At 42.3% G+C, this 19853-nt stretch overlaps 1 protein-coding gene across 10 annotated transcripts in view; it reads left to right on the plus strand.

Moving 5' to 3' along the window:
• The first annotated feature begins 1242 nt into the window (after positions 1-1242).
• ABCC9 (ATP binding cassette subfamily C member 9) overlaps positions 1243-19853 on the plus strand; it is a 133373-nt gene continuing 114762 nt past the window's right edge. For 8 of the 10 annotated variants that reach the window (XM_075898363.2, XM_006121258.5, XM_006121259.5 and 5 more), the window contains exons 1-5: positions 1243-1409; positions 3221-3447; positions 12277-12430; positions 17409-17550; positions 19078-19199. In XM_075898363.2, the coding sequence (XP_075754478.1) occupies positions 3424-3447; positions 12277-12430; positions 17409-17550; positions 19078-19199 (442 nt within the window). In that variant the 5' untranslated portion in view covers positions 1243-1409; positions 3221-3423. Of the gene's footprint in view, positions 1410-3220; positions 3448-8736; positions 8853-12276; positions 12431-17408; positions 17551-19077; positions 19200-19853 lie in introns of those variants that run through there. The other 2 variants (XM_089769722.1, XM_089769718.1) reach the window with 2 other exon arrangements.

Below are 19853 nucleotides of genomic sequence, written 5' to 3' on the forward strand. Positions count from 1 at the left end.
GCAACTAGAATTCATCTACAAATTTGACACTGTTACCCTGAGCTTGAATAAAGACATTAACTTGGGCTGTCCTCATTCCCAGGGCAAAAGTAAAAGGCTTTAGAACTTAGACCTATGTCCACTCTTCTGCCAGTATCTAAAGAAGTCCACAGTGGTGTATATTACTCTAGCTTCCCTCCTACTTTAACCTTCATCTCCTTCCAGCACTTGAGCATATAATTTATATCTGCATAGACACTCTTCTGTGGCCATGTCTACACAGCAGCGTTATTTCAGAATAACTGATGTTATTTCTAAATAACATAGTCTGTGTCTACACAGCAAGAGTTATTTCGACATAATGTCAAAATAATGTCTCACTGGAGTGTTTCTTATTCCAATTCCTGTAACCCTCATTGAGTAAGGGAAATTGGATGAAGAGTGCTTTAACTTGGACTTCCTGCTGTGTAGACAGTGCCAAAAATCTAAATAAGCTATTTCACCTTAAACTACGTAATTGACATAGTTCAAATTACGTAGCTTATTTTGGCTTTAGCACTGCTGTGTAGATGTGACCTTTGTGACTGGAGCTGGGAGAAGCGGTGTCAGTGAGTAAGGAGTGGAAAACTTTGCAGCAAGGGAGGTTTAAGTTGGACATTAGGAAAAACTTCCTGTCCGGGTGGTTAAACACTGGAATCCATTGCCTGGGAGTTTGTAGACTCTCCATCTTGGAGGTATTTAAGAGGAGGGTAGATGGACATCTGTCAGGGATGGTCTAGATGGCGCAAGGGAGGTGAGGGCAGGGGACTGGATTGGATAGCCTCTTGAGGTCCCTTCCAGTCCTTGTATTTATGGTTCTATGAACTGAACACCATTTGGTTCACCAGCTCCGACTTTGGCCTATTAACTGGAGTCAGGGTGGGAGCTTACACCTGGGTACAGTGCACTGTTAGTCCTAGCTCGTGTTGATCACTGCTGGGGAAGTGAGGGGAATCCCGCCAAATTCCACTCCCTTTGGGGGATGCCACAGCGAGTGCGATACGGCTCTGCTCTGTGCGCTCCAACCCGGGAGCAGCTCCTTTAGCTGCCCTCCGGACTGCTGCCCCGTGTCGCCCTGCAGGAGGGAGGGGAGCTGGCTGGGGGCCCGGGGCTGGGGCACAAACGGACTGTAGCATTGCTCATTACAATTAAAAGGGGAGGGGGGTCTGCGCGTCTCACCCGCCCCCTTGGCTCCTCGCTGCCCCCAGCAGCAGCGCAGCAGCAGCAGCAGCAGCATTCCGCTCGCTTTGCTGGGTCTGTCTCTTCCCCGCTGCTGCTCCCTGGGCTGCTCCTTACCGACTCCCTGGCAGACTGCAGTAGTAAATACCTGGCCTCCCAAAGATTAATCCCCAGGAGCCAGACGCCTGGCAACACTCCCACCTTACCTCCGGGTAAGTCCCTTCCGCTGGGGGAAAGGGTGGCCAGAGAGGGGCGACTCCGATTGGGTGTGCTTGGAGATCAGGGAATCTGCCCACAAGAGATGGGAAAATGGCAGCTTTTTTTTTTCTTCTTCTTCTTCAGAACGGTATTACATAAGGCAGTTTTACCATGCCTGCCCCTAAAAATAGCCCATTCCTCTAGGCGGCTGGGTGGTACTGTTTTCTGAGCCCAGCTCCCTCCCCCATCCTAAATTCCACACGTGGGACAGGATTGGAAACACACGTGTTTTAAAATGCCCCACAGATAAGAAAAGAGCTCAGCTCATTCCCCCTGCCTGAATGATGTGCCTCCGTGTGGGAGAGTGTTCTGATACAGAGCTTATTACGGTGGTACATTCAGGCATGGGGGTGGGAGAGCCTTGAATTGAAGTCCAGAGCATGTTTCTGTAGATTGCTGTGTATGATAACAAAATGACAACAATTCCAGCACTGCTTTGAAACCAGCCCCCCATCCCTGAGTATAAAACAAGTAGCACAGGCTTTGACAGTGCCTCAGAGCAGAACAATTTACCAGAGCTGGACAGGAAATGGCTTTCCCATCCCACAACACTTTGAGATAGCAAAATATTTTCCCATCCCGAACCGGGACAAAAAGTTAAATGTTGGAAATTTTCACACCTGGAAAAAAAAATTAGGAACAGAATGTGGGTCGGGTCAAGCAAAATATTTCGTTTCAACAAATTGGAAATGTTTCTTTGCCATCCTGACTGTTAAAAAATTCCCCCCTAATAATGAGTTTACATTTCAAAACAAACCATTTCATATTAGAAAGCTGTAATTTTTTAAAATTTAAAAATGCCAAATCAAAATATTTTGACCATTTTGGAACTTTTTTCAAAGTTTTTTCAAGTTGCAAATTTTGGTAAAATTGACGCGTCCCATCTAAATTGAAAATGTTTTCCATCTAAGTTGAGAACAAGTGTAACCACACCTATTGCACCAAAATATCTCCGACCATAATGAATGCTGGCAGCACTGCAAGATCCTGGATCTTGCATCAAGATTCAGGTGGCTCTTTCTAAAATTTGGCTCCAAACACTACAGTCTAAATAGAAAATAAAGGTAGTTGCTTTTGCTTTGATGAAAAAGTCTGAACCCTGATGCATCCCACTTGATAACATTGGGGGAAAAATACATATCTGGTAGCTGGATACTGCTATTTTAAACATCTATATTCTCATTTTACTGTCTAAATAGAAAACAAATATTCCTGGTACAAAATAATCCAGATACTGTAGTAAATGGGCACAGCTGCACCACAAAAACCTATTCCTGGTACTTGTACAGGTAGTTTTTCTTTTTTTGTCCCAAATCTAAAAATTCTACCCATTTTTTATAGAGGAACTAGATTTACTCTGTATTTTAATAATCTTACTTGGGAGCTCTAAACCAAAATGTGGTAGTATCCGAGTAGATCCAGTTTTTCCCATATCTTTATGATGATGTTCTAAATTGTAGTCTCACATGCGGAGCTATATTCTTTACTAAGAAAAGATTACATTTAATCATATTGCCTAATACTGTTTTCCAAAGCTGCATCACGCATGCCCTTTTGACATTTGGCCATCTAGGGGTATATTGATTATTTTAGAATAATCACCTGATGATCATCTGTGCAGTACCTTGCAACCCCTTTGTATCTTAGCACTTTAGCCCTGGAAAATGAAAATAAAAACACTTCAAGATTGTTTTTTTTTAAGCTCCTGGGATTGGAGCTTACGGGGTCTAAAATTGGTGTCTTTTGCTTGCTTGTCTCTTCTCAGTTTCCTGCCCTCTGGAGTGTGTGAGAAAGATGAGAAAAAGTTTGCTCACTTTGGAAACTCGATAGGAGGCAGCAGCTGATCTTCCCATCACCAGCCTAAAAATAATCCACTCTAGGGTTTGGAGCTGCTTCACAAAGTGGAGGAGAATCCTGCCATCGGAATGATATTGATCACATAGCACAACCAACGAAAAACTGGGTTTGATGTTTGTTAGTGTATATATAAAGGTAAGTGACAGCGTGTGATCTAACATTCAGCAAAGAAAATGGGCATGCAGCAACATCCCCCACTATTTTCTCCCACTAACCTCTTTCTTCCCCTAATGTCTGTGGAGAAAGACTCTTGCGTTTTCTTTAGGATTACAGAGCAAATCTGTTTAACTTTTCCTTCTCAAACCAATATACTTGGACTTAAATGTTCCCAGCTGCTGATGTTTCTTTATTTTTCATAGGGTTATGATTCTTTTTAAATGAGTTTTACAATTGTCCCATCCTAGTGTCTGAAGTCTAAATGTCAACTTGTTTCACAGCAGACGGCATACCGTGCTAGCATTTGAGACTACAAGTTGTTTATTAAGAAGCTTCTAAAAAAAGAAGAAAGCAGGAGTCAAGACAATTCTATCTGAGAAACAGCTGCAAATATTAATACTTTGACAGTTTTATGTTTAACTCAGTTTCAGCTATAATCCTATATTTTCCTGTACATTCATTAATATATTAATAAATGTATTTTCTGTGCATGTGGGGCCTGATCCAAAACCCCTTGAATCTTTCCATTTACTTTGAATCAGGCTCTTGGTATAAATTGCTAAGTGCTTTGAAAACAGTAAAGTAGGTAGAGTAATTAATTTATCACATCAGGGCCCAACAGCATCTAGATAGTCGATATCTAGCTAGCAAATATATTTAAATTAATTGCACCTGGTTGAAATAATAATTAGAAAAATATAATATATTGGATAATTTTTGGTAAAATAAATAAACGATAAGAACTTTACTTGTAGTCTCAGCAGAACTGATAACAGACAACGGAAATTCTGAATAGCTCAGATTATGTTACGCAGAGTTAGGCAGCATTGGGGGGAAAGTATTTCAAACAAAACAAAGTTTATGTTAGGAAAGGAAAAGGATTTTGTGAAATATTGAGCTCTCTGCACATTGATCCTATGCACACTGAAATCAATGGGAAAACTCAAGATCAGGTTGACAGTTACACCCATGAAAACCAATTGATTTAAAGATTTGCTTTTCTTTGTTAGAAATCACTGTAGACTTTTCTTCTGCTATTCCATCACCTTCATATTGAGAAAGCTCATAAATACAATCTAAGTTCTCCCTTTTTATAATGAATCAGCTCGCTAGCAGAATCAAATATTGAGTTACTTTCATAAACATCTGCCTGTTTAATCTACTCATCTGGCATGCATAATAAAAAAAAAGAAAATGTACATCACATGCAAGGAAGAAAACAGGTTAAAACAAACTGAAAAAAGCAATTAATTCCCTGTGATATCATAGAATCATAGAATCATAGAATAATAGGACTGGAAGGGACCTCGAAAGGTCATCGAGTCCAGCCCCCCGCCCTCAAGGCAGGACCAAGCTCCGTCTACACCATCCCTGACAGATGTCTATCTAACCTGTTCTTAAATATCTCCAGAGAGGGAGATTCCACCACCTCCCTTGGCAATTTATTCCAATATTTGACCACCCTGACAGTTAGGAATTTTTTCCTAATGTCCAATCTAAACCTCCCCTGCTGCACTTTAAGCCCATTACTCCTTGTCCTGTCCTCAGTAACCAAGAGGAACAAATTTTCTCCTTCCTCCTTGTGACACCCTTTTAGATATTTGAAAACCGCTATCATGTCCCCCCTTAATATTCTTTTTTCCAAACTAAACAAGCCCAGTTCATGAAGCCTGGCTTCATAGGTCATGTTCTCTAAACCTTTAATCATTCTTGTCGCTCTTCTCTGTACCCTTTCCAATTTCTCCACATCTTTCTTGAAATGTGGCGCCCAGAACTGGACACAGTACTCCAGCTGAGGCCTAACTAGTGCAGAGTAGAGTGGCAGAATGACTTCACGAGTTTTGCTTACAACACCTGTTGATACAACCTAGAATCATATTTGCTTTTTTTGCAACAGCATCACACTGTTGACTCATATTCAACTTGTGGTCCACTATGACCCCTAGATCCCTTTCCGCCATGCTCCTTCCTAGACAGTCGCTTCCCATCTTGTATGTATGGAACTGATTGTTCCTTCCTAAGTGGAGCACTTTGCATTTCTCTTTATTAAACCTCATCCTGTTTACCTCTGACCATTTCTCTAACTTGCTAAGGTCATTTTGAATTATGTCCCTATCCTCCAAAGAAGTTGCAACCCCACCCAGTTTGGTATCATCTGCAAACTTAATAAGCGTACTCTCTATCCCAATATCTACATCATTGATGAAGATATTGAACAGTACGGGTCCCAAAACAGACCCTTGCGGAACTCCACTTGTTATCCCTTTCCAGCAGGATTTAGCACCGTTAACAACAACTCTCTGACTACGGTTATCCAGCCAATTATGCACCCACCTTATCGTGGCCCTATCTAAGTTATATTTGCCTAGTTTATCAATAAGAATATAATGCGAGACCGTATCAAATGCCTTACTAAAGTCTAGGTATATGACATCCACCGCTTCTCCCTTATCCACAAGGCTCGTTATCCTATCAAAGAAAGCTATCAGATTAGTTTGGCATGACTTGTTCTTCACAAACCCATGCTGGCTATTCCCTATCACTTTATTACCTTCCAAGTGTTTGCATATGATTTCCTTAATTACCTGCTCCATTATCTTCCCTGGGACAGACATTAAACTGACGGGTCTGTAGTTTCCTGGGTTGTTCTTATTCCCCTTTTTATAGATGGGCACAATATTTGCCCTTATGTTTTGATCCTGGCATGAAAACATATTGGCTATTTTGTTAAAGATCAAAAGAAATATACATTTTGGCTATGTCTACACTGCAGACTTATGCCTGCAGAGTATGCTAACGAAGCACTCATTAGTATTTGTTTTTCTGTCACTTGCATATTCTTTGCTCGAGGCTTTTTGCGCAAGAGGTTTTTGCACAAAAACAAGCAGCGTAGATGGGGCTGTTTTGCGCAAAAAAACCCTTTTGTGCAAGATCCTTATGCCTCAAAAAAGGAGGTATACAGATCTTGTACAAAAGGGATTTTTTGCACAAAACAGACCCATCTATACTGTTTGCTTTTGCGCAAAACTTCATGCACAGAAAGCCTCAGGCAGAGAATATGCAAATGACAGCGTGACAAATGCTAATAAGTGCTTCATTAGCATACTCTCTGCCGGCAAAAGCCTGCAGTGTAGACGTAGCCTTTGACATAGAAGTTCAAAGGATTCATGCTCCAAGGGACAAGGAGCACTTTAGACCCACATTTTACACCCTTTTCTTAATAGTTACAAGAACATAAGAACAGCTGTACTGGGTCAGACCAAAGGTCCATCTAGCCCAGTATCCTGTCTACCGACAGTGGCCAGCACCAGGTGCCCCAGAGAGGGTGGACCGAAGACAATGATCAAGCGATTTGTCTCCTGCCATCCCTCTCCAGCCTCTGACAGACAGAGGCCAAAGATACCATTTTATCCCCTGGCTAATAGCCTTTTATGGACCTAACCTCCATGAAATTATCTAGCTTCTCTTTAAACTCTATTATAGTCCTAGCCTTCACAGCCTCCTCTGGCAAGGAGTTCCACAGGTTGACTACACGCTGTGTGAAGAAGAACTTTCTTTTATTAGTAAAATAACCAGTTTGCAAGTGCCTTGCAGTTTAAAAAGAACAGATCCAGTTAAAGTAAGACTTGTGAGTATGGAGAACTATATTCAACATTTATGTGCCACTTTAAAAGAAGTGCCCCCCTTTAAAAAGTTTTAGATTCAATAAAATATTGTATAAAGTGATGTCCATTTAGAACTCCCAGGACATTTGCACTCATCTTGGTTTGATTTGTGGAGATTCAAATATTAACCACCATTTCTTCAATGTCACCTTCACAATACCTTATGAAAAGGGTATCTAATTGTCTGAGGGACAGAGTCACAACGAGGCCTCTCCCCTGAATCCAGACTGAGATGATGGGGTGAGCAACCATAAAAGAAGGCGCTGGACTGGGAGAGAACTAATCCCGAGATGAAGACATAAAGAGGTGCCAGGGTGGTTACTGAGCCTATGGTAGGTCTTGAGAATCAATATTCAATGATTCTTCAATGGAGCCTGTTTTCAGAGTCACAAAATTTATTCCTTGGTACGTTACAACGTTTAGGATAAGAGTGACATGTTCATTAGTATGTCTTTGTAATGAACTGACTTTTCTTCCCCGTCAATCTTCTTCTCATCTATGTCAGCCACTTAATTCTGAATCACATTTGTAGGAATTTCTGTTAACTACAATACTCTCAAGTTTTGTTCCTCCATCCAAAAGCAGAGGCCCCTCTTGCCAGCTAGTAGGACTTTTACAACTAATTCTCAAATGTTTAGATTGAAGGTTTATTTTTAGACATTGCATGGTCTCTCTGCCTTCCAGCTAACTTTCATCAAAGTAAACCAGTAAGCCCTCTGATTTCAGAATGAGTGAAAGGAGAGCCAAAAGCATACTGTGCTTGAAACCAGTTTGGGCTCACTGTTTTCATGCTGTCAACCTCCATCCTCCATCCCTCCAACCTCATTTCCTGTTGTCTTTTAAAGTATTCAACAAATAGTTGATTGCTTCAGTCTGAGCCCTTGACTAAGACAGGGACAAAAAACAGAACCAACTTGCAAAGATGATTGGTGTGATTTGGCTTGCTGTCAGAAATACGAACAATAAGGACGCATAGTGAGAGGCAAGGGGCCATATTCTTCCTTCCTTGGGTAAAACATAGCATGGAGATAGGGAGTCCAGAAAACTCCATAAGGAGACTCAGGGTATGTCTACACTTGCAGCCTATTTCAGAATAAGGCTGCAAATGTAGGCATTCGGAATTGCAAATCAAGCCCGGGATTTAAATATCCCGCGCTTGATTTGCATCTTCCCAGCCGGGCACCATTTTTTGAAATTTACAAGCCTGGAATAACTGCCCACGTCTACACGCGGCAGTGAAACGGGCGTTCAAAATAAAGCCCTAGTTTGAACTACCTGTTATTCCTCCTGCAATGAGATTTAACATGGTCTCTGTCTGGACTCAGGAGGTTGCCTCTTTGCCACTCTGCTCTCCTGTCAGGTCACTATCTGTAGTGCTAGTAAGCCTTCTGATCGACTTCCAAGCTAGTGCCACTTTCTGACTAGCTGGTAGGGGAACCTGACACCACCGATTATTCCAGGTTTCAGTTCAGCAACAGTCTGTTCAAGCTTTCACTCTGGTGATATTACCTGGGGCTCTGACTTCACTTCTCTATCTCCTGGCCTACCTTTGGGTGCACCACTGGAGCTTCCTCTGCTCCCTGTAGTTACTTCTCTTCTCTCGGCTTCTTTCCAGAGTCTGTAGTCCAGCTTGGAGCCAGTGGGCAGCGCAGCCACAGCCTATCCTGGCTGATCCTGGAGATTTGGAAAGCCAGCAGGCAGGCCTGGCTTTAGTACAAGGTGAGCAAGGTGCTTGAGCCCCGAGCCTTCAGAGTCCCACGCTGCCTGGCGCCCACCCACCTGGCTGCTTACTTGCTGCCGTGGCTGGGAGCCGCTCATCCATGTGGTGCAGCCAACCGCTTTGGGCCTGTCGAACACTTTGGCTGGGCCTGCCAGGGGGCAGTCTCCCCTGCAGTTCTGGAGAGCTGGGGGGCAGTACAGCTGCAGCCTGTCTTGGCCTTAGACTGCTGGAGAGGAGAGCCAGGAGGTATGGCCCCAGCTTCCTTGGGCCATGTCTGCAGGCTGTACCAGGAAGTCCCCCCACCCCCGCAACAATGGAGCCACCGGCCCCAGTTCCAGGAGGACAGGCGGCATGGCACAACCCCCAGCGTGCTTGTCCCAGTCTCTGACTCTGCAACAGCAGGCTGAGGGAGAGGCCTAGGGGACTGAGGTGGAACATGGGAGGGACCAGGTGAGGCAGAGTGGGAAAGCATTCTCTTCCCCTGCCTATGATCCCCCATGCTTCCATTTTAAGAACAAATGTGGGACTTTTGACCACTACAATTACACCATACGTAAGCCTTCAAAGAGAAAGCAAAATGCAGATACTGAGGCTCTGTCCAGACTCAAGGGTTTTTTCGAAAAAACTTCACTTGCGTCTAGACTACAGCCGCGTTCTTTCAAAATTAAATCGAAAGAATGCGGCTTGTCTTTCGACGGCGGTAAACCTAATTTCACGAGGAAGAACGCCTTTTTTCGAAAGTGCTCTTCGAAACTATTGGTAGATAGATACTGACTATCTGAGGGTACTCGCACTTCACACAGTTAACATTCTACTCTCTCACGGAAACTTTTAGTCCAAATGGTCCATTTCTCTCCCAATGAAGGAAAAAATCCAAACATCTCCTCCCCATTTGATTTCTGAGACATGGTTTCTCACGTCACGATCCCTTTACTTACTTTTCAAACTGACTAATTAGAGGCCAGAACCAGAGTGTTTCAATGAGCATTAGAATCCAGGGTCCTCCTGTGTTTTAGTCTCAATCTAAGTACCAGCCTCCTTGGCTGTGTGAGAACGTAGTCAGGCTGCTTGTGGGAAAGGGAAGAAATTCCCAGAAGAACTCCCATGGAACTTCTGACCCTCCATAAAGATTACGCAATACCACTTAAGATTTTCTGCAGATTACTATTATGTTTTTCTTAAAGGGAAACATGTCCAAGCAATCTCCACAAGTTTAAACAAAATCCCACGTCTGCTACTCATAGCTCAGTAGATTATTGAAACAGAGCATACTTTTAACATCATATTTGGTTTTCATTGTTAACTGTATGCAGTTTGAGTATTGTATTCACTTGATGTCAGAAAAATTATATTGGTCATTTTACACGGTTGAATATAAGTGATGGGCCAAATTCTTCCATGAAATCTTATTGAAGATCACATAGGTACAAGTCAGCATTTAGGCCTTGAGTCTGCAAACATTTAGGCACCTACTTACCTTTAACATTGTGAGTAGTTTCATTGCTTTCAGAAAGATTACTCATGTGCACTAAGTTAAGCCTGTGCATTTGAGTTGGCAGGATCTGGGCCTTAATGTGACTCATAGTCATTCTATTGCTGGTTTTCACCAAACCGCACATTGCTGTTGTATTTGCAATGTCATTACCTTTATCAAACACTTTTCAGAAGAACTCTCAGAAGTTTAATGAAGGCATTTCTATTCAAATTAAGTTTTGCAAACCCTTCTAGCTCCTTCTTTGATTTTATTAAAGGAACTAAACTACGGGTCTCACTGAGGTTCACAGTGTCCCTTTACACTTGCATGTACACTTTTTAGAAATGCGATGTTTGTGTTCATTCAAAGGAGATTCTTGAGCCAAATCACATTTGCATTATTCATGCAAATACTTCCATCTGAAGCCAACAGCCCTCGTTTATATTATTTACACAATGCCTACTTGTCTGAGTAAGGCATGCCGGATTTGGCCATCGTTAAGCCGCCAAACTCAAGGAACTTTGTTTTGACTTACATTTCGTGAAGTCTGAGTGATTTCCCCAATTCAGTAAAATGACTTGCGCATGTGCTTTGCTAAATACTGATGCATTTATGTTCAAGCAAATATGTTTTGCTGAATCGGGGAGTTAGTGGGCAATTTCCCCCAATGTCTTTAATTTAAAAAATTAAAAGAATTAACAATGTTAGCAACCTAGCATTCATGAATAATCCTACAATAACTAATTAGAGTGCATATGTTGGAGGGAAAGAAATCTGTAAGGAAGCATTTCATTTTCAATCCCGCTTGATTCTGTTACAAATGATACTACTTATTAAGAACCTGAGAATCCCAGAATTCAAAGGTACAGGGCCCTCATTCTAACTATGGAACAACAAATCACACGAAGGGAGACTTCAGAAGACACAGTGTGATCTTTCTGAGACTCCATAGGTCCAGTCCAACCAATGTGTGCTTCACTTTAGGCCAGGGGTTCTCAAACTAAGGTTGAGACCCCCAGTGAGGCAGTAGTCACCATGGGCCCGGAAGGAGCAGGACCAAGGGCAGAAGGGGTGGCGACAGGACAGCCAGCCCTTAGCACTGTCGAGACCACAGCATGCCCCCCTTCAAGCCACGTGATGTGATGCTCCGGTGGCAAGTCAAAGGGGTCTGGGGCTCCAGCCACTGCTAACACCATAGAAGTAACATCAGTGGCCAGAAGCTCCGGACCCCTTTCAATTGCCAAGCCTTGGGGCAACTGCCTCCTCTGCCCTCCCCTCCCCATTGGGAGGCCTGGAGACCCCTCAAGGAGTCACAAGTATGTGGGGGTTAGGAGTTGTGGGGGTTATGTGGGGGTTTACGAGTTGTCAGTCTCCACTCTCCCCATACCCTGCTTCACCGCCAGAATTTATAATAGTGTTAAATATATACAAAATGAATTTATAAGGGGGGTCATACTCAGAGACTTGCAATGTGAAAGGGATTATCCATAGAAAAGTTTGAGAACCAGTAATTTACACGCATTGAAATTTTTGATGAAAATTCAACTTTTTAAAATAACAACTTTTTAAAATATGTTTTTAAAACAACTTTTTAAAATATGTTTTGATTTCCTGACCATCTGCATGTTCTATTTTGAATATTGAATGTGTGCAAAGAGCTGTCTATGAATGAGATGGAGACTCACATTTATTTGCTGTATGTATTCAGTGGATATTTTTTAATAATAAATATGACCCCACTTTATCCACACTTTAGGTTGACTTTCAGCATTTGGATAGGAATTTGAGGGATCAAGTTTACTGTTGTCTGATAAATTATGTTCTTTGAATTATTTAGTCTGCTCATGAGCCTAAATGCTTCTCTTTTGATTTTGTGTTTAGCTAAAAGAAATGGTGGTGCTATCTTGGGCTGTTTTACAATTTGTGTTTCTCTTGTGTTTTCTCTCTAGATTGAAGCAATGAAAGTCGCATTTTGTGGTAATGACAACACTTCTGCCTATAACGTCAGTGCTGGCGTCCTAAAAAATGTCTGCTTTGTGGATGCCCTCAACCTGGTTCCCCATGTCTTCCTGCTATTTATCACCTTTCCAATTTTGTTTATTGGTGAGTAATCAGCCACAGGCTCCTTATCCTGAAAGCAATCATGCATAAGCTTCAAGTCAAGCGCTCAGACATGTTTGCAGAAGTGGGGCTGAATTATTTTATAGGACTGGTGCATTCAGTTTAGACATTTCGCATTACTATAAGCATCATGAGGAAGAGATGGAAAGGAGATCCAGTCAAGAGAAGGTATGTGAAAGAGAGATTAATGCAGAGATGGGCCTGAACCAAAAGAAGTAATGTCAACCCTCTTTCATTGATGGGAATTTTAGGTATAAGGTCTGAAATTTACAGGATGGGCCACCTTTAATAGATGAAATCTAACTAGAAAATTCAAATCCAAATTCTCTCAAACTTTGGAAGAGTTTGTCTCCAGGTTTGAACTTGGCATCTTGAGTCTATTTCTATTTTTAGAAGATAAAAGTCAGGACAGGAGATCTATGCTTGAACTTTGGTGGAGTTTGGAACGATTTCAAAATTTACGTCTTGGGTCTGTATCTACGATAAATATTTGAAGCACTGCAGAAAAGGTAATTCATTCTCAAGCCAACATTTGTACACATGAATAAGAGATGGTAAATCGATCCCTAGAACAATTTCCATAATGCTGTGGTCCTCATTTACATGCTCTTCTTGTACACAGAGTCATTAATAGCTTGATGAGCTGTATCCCATTAGATTTTATAGCTGTGTCTTTACACCACTGATTATCATTAATGAGGCAAGTGAGATTGAAACAAAAAGTTTTAGAAGGTTGTCAAATAATGATGAAGAAAATGCATTGCAGAATCCTTCATCTAAGATTGAGAGACTTCAGAACTGCCAAAAATTAATTTAAACTGACTGTATCTCCTGCCAAATTCATGGGAAATGGCAGATCTGGTTCTTCATCTTCTTTTGCCATCATTTTAAATCTTTAAGTCAGGAATGGAAGTCTTTTCAAAAGATGTGCTTTTGTTTAACCACAAATTATTGGGCATGTTGCAGGAAATACTGGATGAATTTTAACATCCTGTATCATGCAGGAGGATTGACTAGATGATCATAATTGACCTTTCCATCCTTACTATCGGTGACTATTAACATTGTGGTAATTAAATATTTTCAATACCCACTGACTGCATTCCATCAAATGGCATGACTGCATAAGCTGCAGTTTTTTGTTTTATTTTCCGTTACTATGAAGAACAGCAGTTTGATTGGTTTTCATATATTGTGATATCTGAAGAATACAAAATTGTGTTGTGATCCTATCACAAGTTAAGGTGGGACAGACCAGATCAGGAGATAGAGAAGATTTAAAAAAATGTTTTGGTATAGAAGAAAATTACATTGGTGTATCAGTGAATGATGCTTTTCTTTTTGAGTCAGTATTGAGTCAATGCTCCAGTTTGGTGTTATAGGGAACATGATGATGGATTTAACATTGAAGTTATGAGATGTAAAAAGCAAGATTTTAACCAAAATTTATTCACTAAACATTACATTACATGGTTTGTAAAGGAAGGTTTTTAACTGTGATATCCTGGCCAAATTCCAGTTCAGAATTACATTCTGTCTTCAGTTCTTATCCTAGGCTACATCTACTGCTGGCTTCTTGTGCCAGAACTTTTTGGGCAAGAGTTCTTGTGCAAGAGCGCATCCACACAAGAGATGCTTTTTCACAAGAGATGTGCTTTTGCACAAGAGTGTCCATGACAGTGTGGACGCTCTCTTGTGCAAGAAAGCTCTGATAGCCATTTTAGCCATAGGGTTTTCTTGTGCAAGAAACCACTGTTCCTGACCACACTAGCTTTTTGCTCAAGAGCTTTTGCTCAAAAAGGCTTATTCCTTGTGGGGAGAGGAATAACTCTTGTTCACAAAGACCTCTATTCTGATGATCTACTATAAATTTTCTTGCTTAAGAATGGGCTTGTAGTGTGGACGCCCTGCAAGTTTTTGTGCAAGAACAGCCATTCTTGCGCAAGAAGCCTGCAGTGTTGTGCTCTGTTAGGCCCTGTCACGAGTTTCTGTACCTCTGCTGGCGGAGACGCCTTTTGGCTACCTGTTAAGATCAATTTTTGCTTGATCTGGTACCCCTTCTACCAGTTACTCAAGCTGTGATACTCCCAACACTTTCTTCATGATTCAGGATGTTCTCTGTTTGTGACGTGGTTCTCTGGCCAGGTCACTATATAGTTCTCCCCTTCTGGAGTAACAAAGTCTATCTGGATCCACTGCCTGGTTGATATCTCCAACAATTCTTTGCCACTTCCTAGTGGCTGGTAGGGAATCCAGGCCACCTTCTCTACTCAGTTCCATGCCAGGGACCCTAGAATGAACAGCCAATGTCTGCCCAGTGCTCCTCCTAACAGCTATTTCCCTTTGGCTTTTACCTATTGAGCCCCCTCAAGCTTTCTTTACTCCCAGTTCCTCTGGGTTTGGCCCTTATTTCTGGTTTAGTATCCCAGGGTTTTTCTTCCTCTTGGGTTTTCTCCTCACCAGCTCTCTGCTCTCAGAGGTGGCAGCCTCTCTCTCCTTGCAGCCTCCTTCTGCTCTTAACTTCCTGGTTTTATGCTAACCAGCTTGCTCCTGCCCTGCAGGGCTTCAAGTTCAGTGAAGCTTGGCTGTCCCTCCAGGTGTAGCCAGATACCATAATTGGTCTGTCCAGCCCACATTAACCCCTTCAGAGTCTGTGTGGGGAGCACATCTCATGACAGACCCCAGTTCAAGAAAGCACTTAAACATATTCTTAGTCTGCACAGAAGAACAGACTTAACTTCAAGTGTTTGCTTAAGGCCCGTTGACATAAATGTTTACATCTAACAACAAGCTTAATTGAGTCTCAAACAGGGTTGCTTTCCTGAATTGGGGCCTTCTTCAAGAATTATTACTGTAGTGCCTAAGGGAACTTCTACACATCAGCGTTATTTTGGAATAACTGACATTATTTTGAAATAACAAGTGTGCGTCTACACAACGAGCCATTATTTTGAAATGTCTTACTCTGATTCCTGTAACCCTCATTTCATGAGGAGTAAGGAAAGTCGAAGGAAGAGTGTTCATTCTTCGACTTCCTGCTATGTAGACAGCGCCAAAAGCCAAATTAAGCCATTTCAACTTAATCTACGCAATTGACATAGCTGAAGTTGAATATCTTAATTTGACTTTTGCCCTGCTGTGTAGATGTGCCCTAAGAGTACTAATCATGGACTAGAGCCAGGGTGGCCAACCTTTGGCTCTGGAGCCACCTATTGCTCTTCTGAAGCGGATTCTTGCTCAGGCATTGACTCCGGGGCTGCAGCTACAGGTGCCGACTTTCCAGTGCTCAGCTCCTGGCTCCACCTCCTCCTCCAAACGTATTGTGCCCTCGCTCCTTCCCTCCCCCACAGAGCCTTCTGAGTGCCGTGAAACAGCTGATTGCAGTGGGCAAGAGGCACGGGGAAGGAAGAGGATGCTTTGATTGGTGAGGCTGCTTGTAGGCAAAAGATACTGGAGATGGGAGAGGAGGCTCCTGATGGGGACTGCTGACAAATTACTGTCTCTCTTTGGCAATGTACATTGGTAAACTGTGGCTCCTTCTCAGGTTCAGGTTGGCTACAGTTGGACTAGAGCCCTTGTGTGGTAGGTGCAGACACAGAACACAAAGAGAAGTGAATATGTTAGATGAAACAGTATTTCATTGCAGTTTAAGTTTGTAAAACCTGGGATCTTTCTAGACGAAAGAAGCTGCTTTAAGATATTGACATTATTTCAGGCAGTTCCAAGACACAGCTTCTCTCTGGAAAAAGAGCAGAGGTGAAACAAGTTTCAGGTTGAGAACGTGGGATTATAACAAACTATACATCCAAATCTCTGCTCTTTAAGCATGCAAAGTGCCCATTTACTTCAATGGAATTTTTGCTAGCAGAGAGTGTATGATTTTTAATGTTTTGTTTCTTCCATTATTAAAAAATTACGTGTAACTCCTTCAACAAAATCCATCCTTAGAAGTAAACAAAGAAATGACAATTGCCACAGGCAAAAGTTCTTGTGTATAGGAAATATTTCTGAATATTTTAATTTTGTGAACACAAAAAGCAAATGAAAGATGAGCCATGTGATTTATACGGCTGGCAAGGAAATATGAATGTATAATTAACACACATGGAAAGATGATTGGGAGGGAAAAAGAAAAGAGGCAGGGCATGGAGAAAGCCAGCTTAGAAGAGGAAAATTTCAGGAGCTTGCGCAGATGGCAGTGAAAGTAAAGAAAACATGGTCCAGCTAGAAAAGCTTTAGGGGACTAAGCTTCGAAGTACTCAAGTTGGAGATATTTGAGGCAAGTACAGTAAAACTCCAGTTGTCCAGCATCCAGTGGTCCGGCACTCCTGGTAGTCCGGCACCACCTGGAACCCAGAAGTGCTCCAGGCAGCCGGACAATTGGAGCTGTTCTGCCCCAGGCTTCCCTGAGTCAGCCGCTGATCAGTTTCAGCAGCAGCTGACTTGGGGAAGTCTGTGGGGCAGAGCAACTGGAGTTGGTCCCGCAACACCGAGGGGCGGCGCTATGGGACCAACTCAGCAGCACCCCAGCTGCTCTGTCCCGGGCTTCTCCAAGTCAGCCGCTGGTCAGTTTCAGCAGCGGCTGACTTGGGGACGCCTGGGGCAGAGCAGTTGGGGTGCTGCCGGGTTGGTCCTGCAGCGCTGCCCCTCCCCTCCCCACACCATACCCTAGACCCCTCATAGCCCCCCCTTCCGATAGTCCGGCATATCTGATAATCCGGCACCCCCTGGGTCCTAAAGGTGCCAGATTATTGGAAGTTTACTGTATTTTAAAGGAGAGGAAGGTGAATTGATTTATTTTATATGTTGATTGCTAATATTTGTAAATTCAGTATGGCCTGGTCTACACTTACCGGGAAATCAGTACTGTGGAGATAAATTACCTTGGGGGTCGATTTAGCAGGTCTAGTGAAGATTCACTGTATGATCTTTTAAAAATTATTTTGATTTGATTTTACAGGCTGGGGAAGCCAAAGCTCAAAAGTCCAGATTCATCACAACACATGGCTGCATTTTCCTGGACACAATCTACGGTGGATTCTGACATTCACCCTCCTGTTTGTACATGTCTGTGAAATAGCAGAGGGCATAGTTTCAGATACGTAAGTGAATGTGTCTGCTTCAGAGTCTAGCTAGTTGCATTAACAGTGTGACAGGTCTATTAATGAGGTCTAAAACATTTTCCTAAAAAGAAGGGCCGCTGCATAATAAACTTCCTAATTTTTTAAAGGGGTAAAGGTGAAGCAATTTTATTTAGCCCTTTATTATGTCCCCCCCCCTTGATACTATAGCATGAAAATGCTGACAACAGCTGAAAGTATTGCCTATGGACACAGAGTATTCTGTCTTTTAGAAAGTCATCAGTGTCTCTCAGCTAGAGTAGTAAAGGATTTAGAAATGCTCTTTCTTCTCTTTTAGGCCTCACCAATGATTAGGTCCCCTACCCTTTTACATTCCACTTTTTAGATTTATCCAGATCATACACTCTACTACCTTTGAACCTTTCTCAGGATATGTCTACATTGCAATGCTATTTTGGGATACTGGAGTAATCCGAAATAGCTATCCCGTGTCTTCACAGCAAGCCCATTATTTTGGACTCGCTATTCCAACATCTTTGTAAACCTCATTCTATGAGGAGTAAGGGACGTTTCGGAATAGCACTTTATTTTGAAATTTGGCACTGTGTAGACAGCGCCAAATGGCGAAATAAGCTATTTTGAAATAGCATCGAAATAAAATATGCTATTTGCATAGCTCAAATTGCATATTTTATTTCGAGTTATGGTGCTGTGTAGATGCACCCTAAGGGACTCAGCGGCTGATGCACCACTTTGTGGCTGGTGCAGCATGGCACTGATTTTTCTCTTTGTAGTCATGTAGACTGACCATCCAGGTCCAATGGACCCTTGAGGTAAGCAGTAGAGATCTGTCTTGCACTAGACCACTTGCTTCTTCCCAGTGCTGCTTCCCACATCAACCTGCCTTCTTCTTGGAAGGCTTGCTTCTGTTGCAGGGGTCAGCTTTATGTTAAGTCCCAGTTCCCCCACAGGGCCATCCTTAGGCACAGAATACACAGAAGAAAAATAGTAATGTTCATCACATTTTTAATTCAACTTTTTCAACAAAAAGCTTAATTGAAAAATTAATGTTAAAAACTGAGACTGGCTGTTTTGGAAGTTGGGGTGACATCCACTCACAGGGCTCATCTAGACTATGCCAAAGTTCTGAAAGAATTTGCATATCTTCTTCCGATCTCACTTTCGAAAGCAGAACATTCAAAAGTGAAAGTAGTTGGGACACAGGTATTTTTGGCAACCCCCCCTTTTTCGAAAATCTGTGTACACCTCATTTTTTGAGGAAGAGAGTCTTTTAAAAAAAGGTGGAGGTTTACCAAAAAAAAAAAAATGCATCCCAACTACTTTCACTTTTGAAATATCTTCACGGAATTTGCATATCTTCTTTCAAAACTTTGGAGTAGTCTAGACATAGCCATAGTGTCCCAATGCTGAGGATGGAGGACTTCAATCCATCTCAACACTCAATTCATATATATTCATAAAAAATGAAAGCGAAAAAAAGATACCAGATCCCATTGCATTTATACTGTATTTCCTGATTATTTTCAGACGAATGAATTCTCACCACCTGCATCTCTTCCTGCCAGCTATGATGGGATTTGTGGCTGCCACCACAGCTATTGTCTATTATCATAATATTGAAACATCTAACTTTCCAAAATTACTGCTTGGTAAGTTACTTTTAGTATTTTTGCTGTTTTTCAAAAAATCACTGATTTGTTCTTAATTTCTCAAAATGAACTTTCTGGCCCTAAAAAGATTTATGAAACTCATTAAAAGCCAACAAGAAATGTTCTGCTTAATTTTTTTGTTCTCTGGGCTGTATTATCGCATACTTGACTAGGAGGACTGGAGTATAATGAAAAATTGCCAATTACTGTGATTTTATCATGAATATTATAATGTAGCTTTTAAACACTGCTCTTGATTTCTGGGGAAAAAAATGACCCTTATTCAAAATGTCCACTATTTCCCAGTACTCATGAGCAGTGGGTGTGCTAGGTAGGGAAAGGCATTGACTTTCCATACCACCAGCCTGGTCCCACCCATCCTCTGCCCTCAGAATGCCTACTTTAGGCATCCTGGGAATGGAGTGCTGCTGCCCTGCAATGCCCGCCTACCCCATGATCCAGGAACAGGGAGGCTGGGGCTGCACACCCTTCTCATGCTCCAGGGCCAGGGAGGTTCGGGCCAAACACCGCCCGCCCTTCCTGTGCTCCAGGGCAGAGAGGCTGGGGCCACTTGACATCTACCCTCCATGCTCCCCAAGGAGGCTAAATCTGCATGCTAACCTGGGGGACTGGGGCTGCATGCTACTCCACCTC

Source organism: Pelodiscus sinensis, chromosome 1 (genome assembly GCF_052426305.1).
Source record: "Pelodiscus sinensis isolate ZL-2025 chromosome 1, ASM5242630v1, whole genome shotgun sequence".
In the NCBI taxonomy this organism is placed as follows: domain Eukaryota; kingdom Metazoa; phylum Chordata; order Testudines; family Trionychidae; genus Pelodiscus; species Pelodiscus sinensis.